The following is a 13,807-nucleotide window of genomic DNA, read 5'->3' as shown; positions in this document are numbered from 1 at the left end:
GCAATACAAATACAACTTAATACTACTTTTGTAACAATATTATAGTGGTACTCATTTAACGTCGTAAACGTATGGCAATATCGCAAAATCGTAAAACAGCTGTTAATTTATTTATATTATTTTACGACAATTAGGAATAAAGGGATGTTCAACTTATTCCGGTGTGAGAGCGCTTCAAAATTTGCGTTTTTTTTATAACATTTTCCATTATGGCCAGATTGAACAAAACAATAATTATTGGGCATTTATCAACCCAGCACCCAACATTTAACACGAATAAAGATTATTATATAGTGGTTATTTATTATATGGAGAAACTATTTAAATATTTTTAAAGTATATTGGAACAACTGACTTTTGAACTTTCAATATCCAATAAAATGATTTAAGCTTGTTAGCTCTCAATTATTAAATGTTTTTAATCATTTTCCATTGAAAATAATACTATGATGCGTCAAATTACATAACGTACCTACCTTTAAATTTCACAAATTTATTTAATTTTCATTTTTTAACATTTTTATAAGAGGTATTGAACGATGCAACTAATTCCTCCGTTTTAATATTTTTTTGGTAAGATTTCAATCTGGCCATCGCTCGTTTCCAATTACTAAACGTCAAAACCTCCTGAACTCGAGCAACTGACAATGTTCAGGAGGTTTTGACGTTTAGCAATTGCTCTCTCAGTTCCAGTAGGAGGTGGACATCTCTTTATTTATTTAATAAACCACACGCCAATCGGCTTTATACATCGAATAGTTAGTAAAAATATACAAAATTATATAGAGATAAGAATGTGGAAAGTTTTATATATACACAATCGGTTGAATGTAAATAAAGAATTAGTGGTCGATAAACAGTAAATTTTTGGTTTGCGAGATGAAAGCTTGATATGTCCCTCCATAAAAATCAATGTCTGCGTGTAATGAGTTTACGAGATTAGCAATCCTATTATTTGGTCCGTGGTATACGTAGTTTCGTTGAGTCTTCGTTGTTTTTAACAGTCTGTTATGCCCGAGCGAGAGACTAGTAGGAGCAAGCTCAAAACTGCTGAGTGCTTCTGAGGAGTCAACCAGACCGTTGACAATTTTGTAGAAAAAAATGCCGCATCAGAAACCTTCCGACGCGAGGTTAACCTGTTGAGTCTGAAACGGGAGCGGATGTCCTCAGAGGAGAGTCCCTGCATCCTTAACGATTGATGGAACAACAATGTCTTGCAGAATTTGTTTTGTATTCTCTCAACTCTGTTGATGAGTGTATTAGTATATGGAGACCAGATTACACAGCCATACTCTAGTATTGGCAGTACAAGTGAACGGCATAGAGAATTCGGATTGTTGAAATCCTTTCCTGTTCTGATGATGAGTCCAAGCACTTTAAAAGATTGCGCAGTTATTTTGTCAATATGCTTTGCAAATGTGAGTTTGTTGTCTGTAATAATTCCTAGATCCTTGATTTCGGTTAATTCCTGTAGATACTCGTTGTTGAGCTTGTAGTTGGTGACTATGTTGTTATGAGAGCGTGAGAAGGATACGACAGCGCACTTTTTCGCATTGAGATCGAGATTATTTTTAAGGCACCAGGTTTTTAGGCAGTCGATATCTTGTTGTAGTTGTGTGACATCGGAATCATTAGAAATAATTCTGAAGATTTTCAAATCATTAGCATATAGCAGCCATTCAGACTGTATAGTGTTTACAATGTCATTGATAAAAATATTAAAGAGTAGTGGTCCTAAATGCGATCCCTGAGGAACTCCAGATGTGACCTCATATTCTCTAGAAAGACTTGTAGGAACCTGTCAGTTAAATATGAGTTACCGTGCGATTCTGTAACTTGAGACAGTCTCAAGTCTCTAAATTTGAGATTTTAACCGTGCGATTCTGTAACGTGAGACAGTCTCAAGTCTCTAGATTTGAGATTTTGAGTTAGAGACAATTTTTGAGACTTGAGACGATATTGCTATTCTGTAAGTGACAGTCACAAAATCTATTACATTTCATTATTCAGAGATGTTTTTACACTTGAATCAATAAAAATAAAAATATATGTTGACTTTGTTTCATAATATTTACGAAATTTATATAAAATTGATTTAATTTTCATCTTTTCGTGTTTGAGTTGCTTACAAAATATAAAGAAACGACAATCGATTAATATCTATGATGATCTCTATTCAGTATATTCAAAATGGCAGACAAGAGCTCTTTTTAGTTTTGTGACCTGCTAACTACCAAGTCTCAATATTTTGAGACTAACGCTAGAGACTGTTTAGTGAATAGTAACTAGTCTCAAATTGAGACTTTGCCTCAAAATGTCTCAAATAGAGACTAGAGACTGGTTACAGAATCCCGCTATTAAGCCAATCCAGTGCGGTGCCATTGACGCCATATTTATTGAGTTTAGAGACGAGTATCGTATGGTCGACACGGTCAAAAGCTTTACTAAAATCGGTGTAGATTGAATGTACCTTTTGTCCTTCATTCAGTGCGTTGAGTATATAGTTGACATACAGGTAGAGATTTGACACAGTCGACCTGCCACCCACAAATCCCTGTTGTTTTGTAGTGATTATATCCTTGAAGGTTAGAGATAGTTGAGGCAGAACCAACTTTTCGAAGAGCTTGGCTAATGCTGATTGGATGCAGATGGGCCTGTAGTTAGTTACTTCAGATTTTAGGCCACTTTTGTGTATTGGACTCACAGAAGACAGTTTCCAGGCACAAGGGAAACTACCTGATTGAAGAGAGTAGTTAAAAATATGAGTGAGAGGCTCACAAAGCTCGATCGCACAGTTTTTTAAGAAAGCGTTTGGTATCCCATCGCGTCCGGCACCTTTATTTGGATTTAATTTGAGTAGCTGCTGGAAAATATCATTGTATTGGACCTCTAAGCTGTGAACGTTGGTTGACGATCCATTTGAGTTAGCATCAACGAGCTGATTGCCGTTAGTATGTGTGGAAAATATAGTCTTGAAATATGGGGCAAAAAGATTGCTAATACCCGGGCCGGTGTCAGCTATTTGGTCCATCCAGGACATTGAGGATGGTATATCAATGTTATTTTGTTTTTTATCTTTTATAAATTTCCAAAAGCGTAGATTTCAGACTGGACCATGTTCTCAACTTTGTATACGTAATTAGTGTAACATTCCGCACTGAGTCTTTTGCAGTCCCTCCTTAGAGTACTAAAACGGTTGTAATTGTGTCGGTTTTCCTTTTTCTTGTATTGAGTGTGTGCTGATTTTTTGAGTTTAATATTGTTTATGAGTTCATAGGAGAACCAGCAGGGATAAGTACTGATAGATTTTTTGTGAACAGGTATATATTGTGATATTCCTACTTCAAGAGTATTGTATAACCAATTGACTGTACTTTCAATAGTGTCCAGTGCGTATTTGACTTGACACTTTCTTGAATGAGTAAGTGGCTGGATTAAAATGTTCTAAGTTGAGTTGAAATTTTAAATTTATGATGAAAGCAGGATGATATTTGTCCTCAAGAACGAGAAGTAGAGTTTTATGCACATAGCCCTCAACATTGCTGAAACAGAGGTCCAGAACATGGTTCTGGAGGTTGTTTATGTTGTTTGTTTGGATGCATTCCAGTAAAGCAAGTCCATCGTATACAAATTTTTCGCAATCGGCTCTGGGGGTGCTGCTTGACAAGTTGAAGTCTCCTACGATTATTAGCTTTGCGTTATTGTATTTAACATTGATACAGTTTAGAGTATTAAGTAGTTTACGATAAGTTTCTAGTGTTGTAAGAGGCGGCAGGTATACACATCCAACAATAATATCAAGTACAGTACCTTTGATTTTTACGAATACCAATTCCAAATCTCTTTTATCTGTGGTAATTAAATTAGCATGGATATGACGTTTGACGGCGATGAAGACGCCACCACCACGATCTAGGGGTGTGCATATAGGATCTCTATCTCTTCTAAAAATTATATAAGTGCTATCAGTCACCTCGCCATCGTTAATTGACGAGTTTAACCACGACTCAGTGATACAGAGTAGATCATGACCACTAGCCGCTGATACTGTCATAAACTTAGACAGCTTTGTCCGAAGGCCTCTGGTGTTTTGATAATAAATCTGAGGGGTCTTCAGGTTTCTTTTTCTTACTGATCGAACGAAAATTCTTGTTCATTATCTGCGGTACTCCTCGAATGTATTTGATGGTTTTGCTTGTGTCACCATTTTTTCCAAGAGTATCGAGTTCGGATCGTAGCTCACTGAGAAGAGACTGCTGTGCTGGAGTCTGATCAGATTTGAAAGTAACTGTCATTCCATCACGTGGGTTAAGCTTGAAAATCTCTCAAGCATCGGTCGCTGAACGAGTCTCGATGAGCAGGTGACGTGTACGGCCGGTTGTCGGACGACCTAGTCTTCGAACCTTGAATAGAGGTATCTTGGCAGAGATTTCAGGGGGTAAGATTGCCGAGAGCGAAATTTTGTCGGCTTCCAGTCCGTCATTACCAGCAGCATTAGTAGATTCGGTGATGCCAAGGGCAATGACATTACTCTCTCGCCTTTTCCGATCGTTCATCAGTTCAGCGATATTCTCCCCGATGGTTTGTTTAAAATTATCAAATTTGTTATTGAATGTTTGGGAAAATTGTTCGAATTGCTTCTTGAGAATTGTTTCGAATTTATCAATTCTGTCATCTCCGCTAACAACAGGCTCCTCGTCAGATGCAATATCGATGTCTCTAACACTAACCTCAAATTCCCTGCATACGGTGCATCTCCACTGTACATCATGTTTTTTGATATTAGTAGCAATGACATTAAATTCTACATTGCTCAGTTTCAGACATTCAACGTGGTACCATTTCTGACATAATGCACATCTTAGACCTTTTGTATTTTTTCGTACTGGTTCTGAACAGCTGCCGCATGCGCTAGTATCAACTTGCTTCTTAGGTGGCATGTTGAGAATTAATGTATTCGCACATATAAATGTTAAATAGACGTAAGTAGATCACTATTGTTGTCCAACAAGGACAGGAGTAAATAAATTATACTTATGAGTTTACTTATTGATTTTCACTTATGATTTAATAATTTTTTCACTAATTTTTACTTTTTTTAACGGAGCGTTCTTAACATACACGTCTGAACGGTAGCCCTCAGAGTTGCCAAAAATCTCTGCGACAATCTTGCAAATACGCGAGACCGTTTTCAGTGGCAACCATAGCAATTCGGAATCAGCTGGAAGCGTCTGTTGACGCCGCCCCCGCCCAATTTCTTTTGCCACGTCTGTATCGGCAGATCAATCTTTTCTTTTTCTCTTTTCGAAGTTTTTTCGATGTTTTAATTCGCGCTCAACTAAACACTAACTAAAAAGTTGCGCGCGCTCTCTCCTTTTGCGACCGTTTAGCGATACAGACGTGGTAAGTGTTTGTCAATTTATTATATTTAAAATATATGTATTATATGAAACCTTTGTTTTATTTAATATTTCTGTGGAATAATTGCGCCGACCGTTTCCCCACGGCCAACCACATCATTGGAACGAGCGAGCACCGTGCTCCACCACCCGAATTATCATTGGTCCTTCGAGCCGGATAACAGGTAACAAGTCGATTTTTTATTAAAGTGAAAGTGCATAATTTGCCCGCTTTAGCAACTCGCAAGTTACAACCAAACATATTTTGGATTTGTGTTCTGCAAGCTAAAGGCAATAGATTGGTTAATTTGTGCATCATTTATGTACAAAACCCATTGTGCTGTGTGAAGTGGAGACCAAAACTTATTTTTAGCACTCTACCCACAAAATCAAAGCACAAAATTGCAGGTAGTATTGTACTTCATTTAAGTACAACAACAAATACACCTGGCAAATGCACTATTTCACTTTGCAGAAAAAACCACACTCTCTGTTATTCGAAAAAAAATTATAAATTTCTTGGACGCACAAAATCGGCTGGAGCGTCAACACTCTCTCTCGGTTTTTGGTTTTTCTTATAGTTAATTTGATTCTAGTCGCTCAACTCTGCCTTTCCATATATTGCTCGAATAGCAATAAAGGAAAGCAGCAATAACGCAGCTGCAGTTTCGCGAGTGAACAAAAAAAAAAAAAAACAAAATACAAAAATTAATACAAAGTGCAGTGAGTGACACTAAAAAATTGGAGAAAAGTGAAGTGAGCGACGGCTAGATCATCAAACAGCAAAGTCAGAACAGCAAAGGCGAAGACCCAAAGACCAAGCAGCAAAGGCAGAGCAGCGAAGGCAAAGCAGCACAGGTCAAGCAGCAAAGGGAGAGCAGCAAAGGCAAAGCAGCAAAGGCAAGGCAGCAGCCATCCCAACAAACAAAGAGTATAGTGGTGAAATCGAAATAGTTCGAAAATAACCCAGTGATAAAAGTGAAAGTGAATAGTGGATATAGTAAATCAAATAAGTGCTTGTTAATTTTTATCTGTATTTATACATATTTGGATTTTAATAAAGCAGTTAAGCACAAATCAATTTTGTTGGTGTACATAGTCAAGGACTAGGCGTGCAAGTGCATTGGGACGATTACCCAGCAAGCACATTCAAATTAAAATTAGGGAAAATACTTTGAGAAAATAGTTTACTAAATTGATTAATTTTTTTTTGTGCTTTCGAATATTCACGCTTCACTAAGAAACAACGCACTACTAATTTAGAGTCTGTCCGTGATTGGTTCTATAACTTTTGAACTTTTGCAACATATTTGCAAATATTTTTTAAATTTCAATTTCAAGTTCAGATCCGATTTTGTGCAACATTTTTGCAGTTCCGGTTAAATTTTTGAAAACAATGGAATCAATCAGAGCCTTTACTACAGCTGCAGACGCTCTACTGGAGTTTGACGAGTCTTTTACTCCAACAGCAAACAATCAAAGTGCCTACTCTCTTGAAGTTCAACAAGCTGAACTGAAATCTCTGTGGGCAGAGGTAAAGTCAGAATACAAGTTGTGTTTGCCAAAAGTGGATCCTTCTGACACAAGCTCTATTGACGACCTCAAACTTAAATATACAAGCTGTTACCACGCTTATGTGTGTTGCGCGGCCTTGATGGGCGAACACATGCACAACCTTACGGCGTTCAACCAAAGCCCTACTTCAAATTCTACAGTGATTCAACCTGAACGGTTACAACAAACTGTAGAACCCGTGAGGTATTCTATCAATTTACCGCCATGTGATACCGAAATATTTCATGGCGATGTTTTGCAATGGTCCTCTTTTAGGGATTTATTTGCCGCCATTTATGGGAATAACCCAAGGCTATTTCCGGTAGAAAAGTTATTCCATCTGAACCAAAAACGCGAGGTGAAGCAAAAGCTATTGTTTCGAAAGCGCCATTGACGAATGACGGATTCGCATTGGCGTGGAATAATTTGTTGTGTAGGTATGAAAACAAGCGAGTGCTTGTCAACACACAATTGAATTTATTATTCAAGCTTCCGCATATTTCTACAGAATCTGAGACCGAACTCAGAAATTTACATAGGGAGATAAATAGCTGCATTTCAGCTTTACAAATACATGGCATCAATACAGATAGCTGGGATGCCATATTCACGTATTTGTGTTCTATCCGACTGCCGGACTATACACTGTCGCTTTGGGAACAATCTCTGGATACGGATTCAGAGATCCCAAAATGGGCTGAGTTAGACAAGTTTCTAACCAAACGGGTTAAAACGCTTGAGAGAGTATCAAATCTCAAAGGCGAGTTAGGTACTCAACCCAAAATTAAGTCGGCTGATGGTGAAGATCGGATACCAGCCTTGCAGTCAAGGATTGGATCTAAACCCCTCAATGCCCATCACGCCAAGACAAACAATATCAAATGTAAACTGTGCTCATCTCAATCACACATTTTGAAAACTTGCCAAAGATTCATTGAGATGCAGCCTAATGCACGATTAAATGCTGTCAGAAAACTCCACGTCTGCCTAAACTGTTTATCAGACTCACATGAAGTAAAAAATTGTAAAAGTATGTTTAATTGCAATAAATGTAAACAGAGACATCACTCTATGATTCACCGGGATCAGAGTGAGGGAATAGCTCAGATATCTGACAGCACAGACACTACTGAGATTTCTACTAAATCTCATGTAGCCTCTACTAAGGCCAATATTTCAAATGTGCCTACCAGTCGAAGCATGCTCTTAGGTACAGCCATGGTGACCATATGTCACAACGAGAGCACCTTCACTGTCAGAGCCCTGATTGATTCGGGATCTGAAGTCACCTTCGTAAGCAATAGTCTGCAAAAACGCTTACATCTGGCAACCAAAAAGGTCAGCGCGCGAGTTGCAGGATTGAATAATACCGAATCAAGACGAGTTCAATCGGTATGCTCGATCACAATTAGCTCGCCCCGTAACAAAAGTTTGAAACTAGAAGCGAAAGCTTTGGTACTGCCAAAATTGACTGGATTGCTTCCATCCAGATCAATAAACCCTTCAATTGTCAAAAGGTTACCTAATATCCCCTTAGCGGATAATAATTTCCATACGAGTCAAAAGGTTGACTTGTTGATTGGAGCGGATCTTTACCCTAAAATCATACTAAACGGGGTAAAATCGAAAATCTTCGGATCTCTCGTTGCACAACGTACGGTGTTCGGTTGGGTTTTAACAGGTTCCGTTCCCTTCGAAGAAACAAAAATAAATGGCAAAGGCGACAGACAAAATTCAACAATAACACAAAATCATTTTTGTAGAGTAAATAATACTAATTTTATATTTACACAACAGAAACAACATCAGCAGAAGCACCAGCTACAACGAGATCAAAGTAACAATGATGGCGAAACAAATTATGCGCCCGGCTCATCGAATCACACCGATACGCATGGTAGCGTCGGTGTGCCGACACTGCCTGCAGCAGCGCTATCTCTGTCAGCAACATCCGTAGGCAGCACACCGCCGAGCAGCGCTGAAGCGACAAATACCAACAATTTCGCTTATTACACGGGCGCCGCTGAAACGGTGGCAGCAACGGCTGTCACAGCTGCAACGCACCGACATGCTGACGCAGCAACGCCACCACTACCACCCCCATCACAATCGTTGCCGCCATCATCAGCTGTGGCGGCCTCATCAGCAACAGCGCACTATCCACCACCACACCAGCAACACTATGCCACGAGCAACGCAGTGGCGCCACTGTCGGATGCCTTTCACCACCAGCAGATGCAGCTACAGCTACAACAACAATACGAGCAGCGTTATCAACTGCAAACAGCCTATTATCATCAGCAACAGCAGACGCCGCCGTCGCAACCGCAGCAAGAAGACCAATCAGCAACGTATGTGACGTCACAACAGCCGTCTACACAATACTCGTACCAACATGTGGCGGCCACAACAACAACAGTAAATCAACATGCAGCGCGCAGCAACAGACAAGCAACTCAGTCGACAGCCACACACCACACAACTAACACAACACACAGCAGCAACCTGCAGTAATGGCGTACGCGTTGACACACGCCACACAAAAACAACCGTGCCAACGAACGTCATCTGTCACGCAAAGCTCTGACCAAAGACACCTCTCCCGCATACCATATGCCCAAGATCGAGTCAGACTCGAGTCGTCTCGCCGACTTCGGCATGCTGGTAACTTCCTTTCGGATTAGCAGCATGGCAACGATCGACTGAGGGTCGATTCGTCTCAGCGACATTGTCCGGACCGAACCAGGCTCGATTCGTCTCGTCGGCCACCCCATCCGAAGCGAAGGCGTGGACGAGACGCTCGACGTCAAGCAGATGCACGCCGTATCATCAAGGATAGGCAAGCAACACTACGGACGTTTACTCCCGGCTTATGTTGCCCGGTTTACAACCAGCGGCAATGGGCCAACTCATCGCCCAAAATACGTCGCTGCGATATACAATATCCGGCGTCATATAACATCGGCACAATAAAGTGCACTGGCTGCCAACGCCTCTCACATTCACCACCTACCCAGGATCGAGTTAGACTCGAGTCGTCTCGCCGACCTCGGAAGGTGGTGATTTCTATGCAAATTGGCGGCATGGCAATGACCGACTGGGGTTCGATTCATCTCAGCGGCATTTCCCGGACCGAACTAGACTCGATTCGTCTCGTCGGCCACCCCATCTGCAAAGAAGACGTGGAAGAGAAAGTGCAGGAGCCAGTTAGTTAAGTTAGTTTTAAGTAATTTATTGTAAACTGCATTTGCAGTAATACTGCAAGGCGGGGAGAATGTTGACGCCGCCCCTGCCCAATTTCTTTTGCCACGTCTGTATCGGCAGATCAATCTTTTCTTTTTCTCTTTTCGAAGTTTTTTCGATGTTTTAATTCGCGCGCAACTAAACACTAACTACAAAGTTGCGCGCGCTCTCTCCTTTTGCGACCGTTTAGCGATACAGACGTGGTAAGTGTTTGTCCAATTTATTATATTTAAAATATATGTATTATATGAAACCTTTGTTTTATTTAATATTTCTGTGGAATAATTGCGCCGACCGTTTCCCCACGGCCAACCACATCATTGGAACGAGCGAGCACCGTGCTCCACCACCCGAATTATCAGCGTCTATTTGTTGTTTTAAGGGGTTATATACCTTTTTCAATTTCAAAAAATCGAAAATTTTTTATTGCTTTATCTTAAAGAACAACTCCTTGAGAACATTTTCTCAAATTTTCATAAAGATTCGAGCAATAGAAAAAAAGTTACAGCACTTCTAACCGCGCGCCTCGTCGCGGCCCCAAACTGAACTTGAAGCTTTAAACGCGAATATATCGAAATGGTGTTTTTTGAAAAATGACTTTGCGGTGACATGGATTGAAGGAAAACTACTGAACCGATTTTCTTAAATTTTTTTTAAATGTTCGTAATGAAATTTTTTTGTGCTTGCACGAGTTTTTTTTTCACCGAAATGCATTTTTTTGTGCAATTTCTAGTGACCAAAAAGTTCATTTTTTGCAGAAAACGTTCCCGTGTGCAAAAAAAAAAATCATAAAAACGATCGCTCAAGCACAAGGAGTTATACTAAACTAATGAAATTTTTTTACTTTTATGGTTTCAGTTGAATTGTTCGACCTTGGGAATTGTCACCGCAAGGCTCTGCCAAAAAAGGCCTCTAACAGCCACCCCTTAAAACTATTTGATATTTTTCCACGAAATTTCGCACAAACATTGTTAATAAAGTGTACTATCAAAAAATAAAAACATTCGTGTAATGAAATAATTGCTAAATACAAACTTTCCTTTTTTTCGTCGACAAAGACGAAATGGATGCGGTAAGTAAATTCCTAACAATTAATTATTGGCTTCTATTATTAATATTCAATTGATTATTTAATAAAAAAAAAGATTAAGGCTAAACGAAAGGCCTTTTGATAAATATAGTGGACGCAATAAAAGAGAATCCGGACCATTTTGAGGTATTATTGATATAGTTTTTGTCATTTCATCATTTTACATTTTACGATCTGCTTTTAGAAACCAACAGCACAACGGTTTGATGAGGGCTAAAATTAGGCATTTGAAAACGACTTTTTTATCTGCGCTCAAGTGGAAAGGCCACACTGGTGCAGACTTACTTGAAAGTGGTGATCCTCATAGTGTGGAAGAATACATAAAAATAATATGTCCTTTTTATGAAGACATTCACGTGATATTTGGACGTCGCATAAATGTTCAGCCACCAGCGATTTATCAATCAACAGAGTTGGTGTCAGCGTTGGACGATACATATATAGAATATATTACCCCAGAGATAGACCCCGAAACAAGTTCTTCGAGTCCGTCCGTTATTATGTATCCGTCTGCAGATGAAGTAGTTAGTCCGTCCGCTAATTTTGCACGCACATCTACACCAAGAAGAAATATGAAAAGATCTCATAGCAATTCAAATCCATTTTCATTACTTTTCGAAATCCAAAATAAGAAGTTGGAACTAGAAACGAAAAAATTGGAATTTGAAAAAGAGAGAGAGGAAAACAATTTTCAAATGCAAAAATTACGGTTGGAGAAAGAAATGGAAGTAGAAATGGAAAAAGTCAGATTGGAACGCAAACGATTGAAAAGCTTAAACAGCTCATAAGTTGCCAAAATGTAATCATCTGTTTTCCAATATAAGATATTTTCCATTTTGATATTTCCTTCTTAATACATTTGTTGGTTTGTTATACTATAGTGTTTTACTTAATTATGCGTTCAGTTAAATTCTAAAATATAAAAACATGTTAATGTTATGAGGAAAACTGACGAATTCTGACCTGAATGATACCACCATCACTGATTCCAAATAAACCTGCAATCTTCGAAAGAGTAGCTCCTTCACCGCTAGAACCTAAGTGATACAACACAATTGCATTTAATTGGAAATTGTTTGCCCGACCGAATTTTGTTGAAAAGATTGCTGCCCTTTATTAGATCCAAAAAAGCATCGAAAGTTTTCCAAGTGACACGTGTGATCTTCTTGAATCGGTTTTCATCAAGTTCCCATTAGATTTCATTTAAAAATACCCTGGATTTCGGTACAATATTTTGAATAAATTGTACGCTGTACCTGCATTCTTCGCCTAAAGCCAATACATGCATTAGGTCCTCCATTATTTCATCTTCGTTACTTTTCCTCTCTTCTGCAAAACAAAAAATGTAGTCATTTAAAATAAAACCAATTTAATTTAAATACATACCATTGTCCTCACAAAAGAATTCAATAATCATTAAATCATTTAATGCTGCTACTTCCAATAACTTCAAAAGATTTTGTTTGTTACTGATTCTCGGCATTTTAGCTTTTTTATTACCTACAAATGAAAAAATGACAGACTTATAGCGGGATTCTGTAACCAGTCTCTAGTCTCTATTTGAGACATTTTGAGGCAAAATCTCAATTTGTGACTAGTTACTATTCACTAAACAATCTCTAGCGTTAGTCTCAAAATTTGGTAGTTAGCAGGTTACAAAACCAAAAAGAACTCTTGTCTGCCATTTTGAATATACTGAATAGAGATCATCATAGATATTAATCGATTGTCGTTTTTTTATATTTTGTAAGCAACTCAAAGACGAAAAGATGAAAAATAAATCAATTTTACATAAATTTCGTTATTTTTATTGGTAACTATGTGTTTTGACTATATTATAGAAAATTTAATATTTGTTAACGACATATTAATTTTCATTCAAGTTTAAAAACATCTCTGAACAGTGAAATGTAATAGATTTTGTGACTGTCACTTACCGAGTAGCAAAATCGTCGCAAGTCTCAAAAATTGTCTCTAACTTAAAATTTTAAATTTAGAAACTAGAGACAGTATGACAGTACAGAATCGCACGGTTATAGTAATATTGTCACAGTTGCCAAAGAGCGCTCATTTAACTTGTGTTGCCATATTGCAAATTTACTATTTTTTTTTTACTATTACTATAATTGCGACATTAAATGAGTACCACTAAAAAAGATGGATTGGATGAAAGAGATGAGTTGAGAAAGGCAAACCTGTTGATTCAATAGAATTTAATTTTGTGTATTTTTGAATATGGTTTGTAGTGGCAATGCTTTGCACTGCTAACGCCTTGCAATGGCAATTCTTTGCAGTGTCGGTGATAACCCCATATCAACAGTGACTGCCAAATTAATTCAAAAGGAAGAAGAAGAACAAAAACACATGTTACTGCAATTATGTGCCATAATTTTTACCGTTATAATGTCGTGTGATTCTCATCAATTGTAATGTTCATTGGTACACGTGTAGTTTAAAAATCTTTTAAGTGTTATTATCAAAAGGAATAGTGGCATAATAAAAGGGAGTAGAAGTGTACAAA

The 13,807-nt window shown here is 38.3% G+C and overlaps 3 protein-coding genes across 3 annotated transcripts in view; 2 read left to right on the top strand and 1 right to left on the bottom strand.

Moving 5' to 3' along the window:
- Positions 1–13,807, bottom strand: part of LOC105224889 (ankyrin-3) — a 610,175-nt gene that overhangs the window by 167,398 nt on the left and 428,970 nt on the right. The window lies entirely within an intron of this gene.
- Positions 7,804–9,467, top strand: LOC125779720 (DNA N6-methyl adenine demethylase-like). The gene is made up of 2 exons (XM_049460994.1): positions 7,804–7,836; positions 8,751–9,467. Exons 1-2 carry the CDS (start codon positions 7,804–7,806, stop codon positions 9,465–9,467), a joined length of 750 nt encoding a protein of 249 aa, XP_049316951.1.
- LOC125779719 (uncharacterized) lies at positions 11,452–12,074 on the top strand. Its single transcript, XM_049460993.1, has one exon. The coding sequence runs from the start codon at positions 11,493–11,495 to the stop codon at positions 12,072–12,074; it is 582 nt and encodes a 193-aa protein (XP_049316950.1). The 5' UTR covers positions 11,452–11,492.

The sequence above is a fragment of the Bactrocera dorsalis genome, chromosome 6, assembly GCF_023373825.1.
Source record: "Bactrocera dorsalis isolate Fly_Bdor chromosome 6, ASM2337382v1, whole genome shotgun sequence".
NCBI classification, from domain to species: domain Eukaryota; kingdom Metazoa; phylum Arthropoda; class Insecta; order Diptera; family Tephritidae; genus Bactrocera; species Bactrocera dorsalis.
This window is presented reverse-complemented; position numbering and strand designations above follow the sequence as displayed.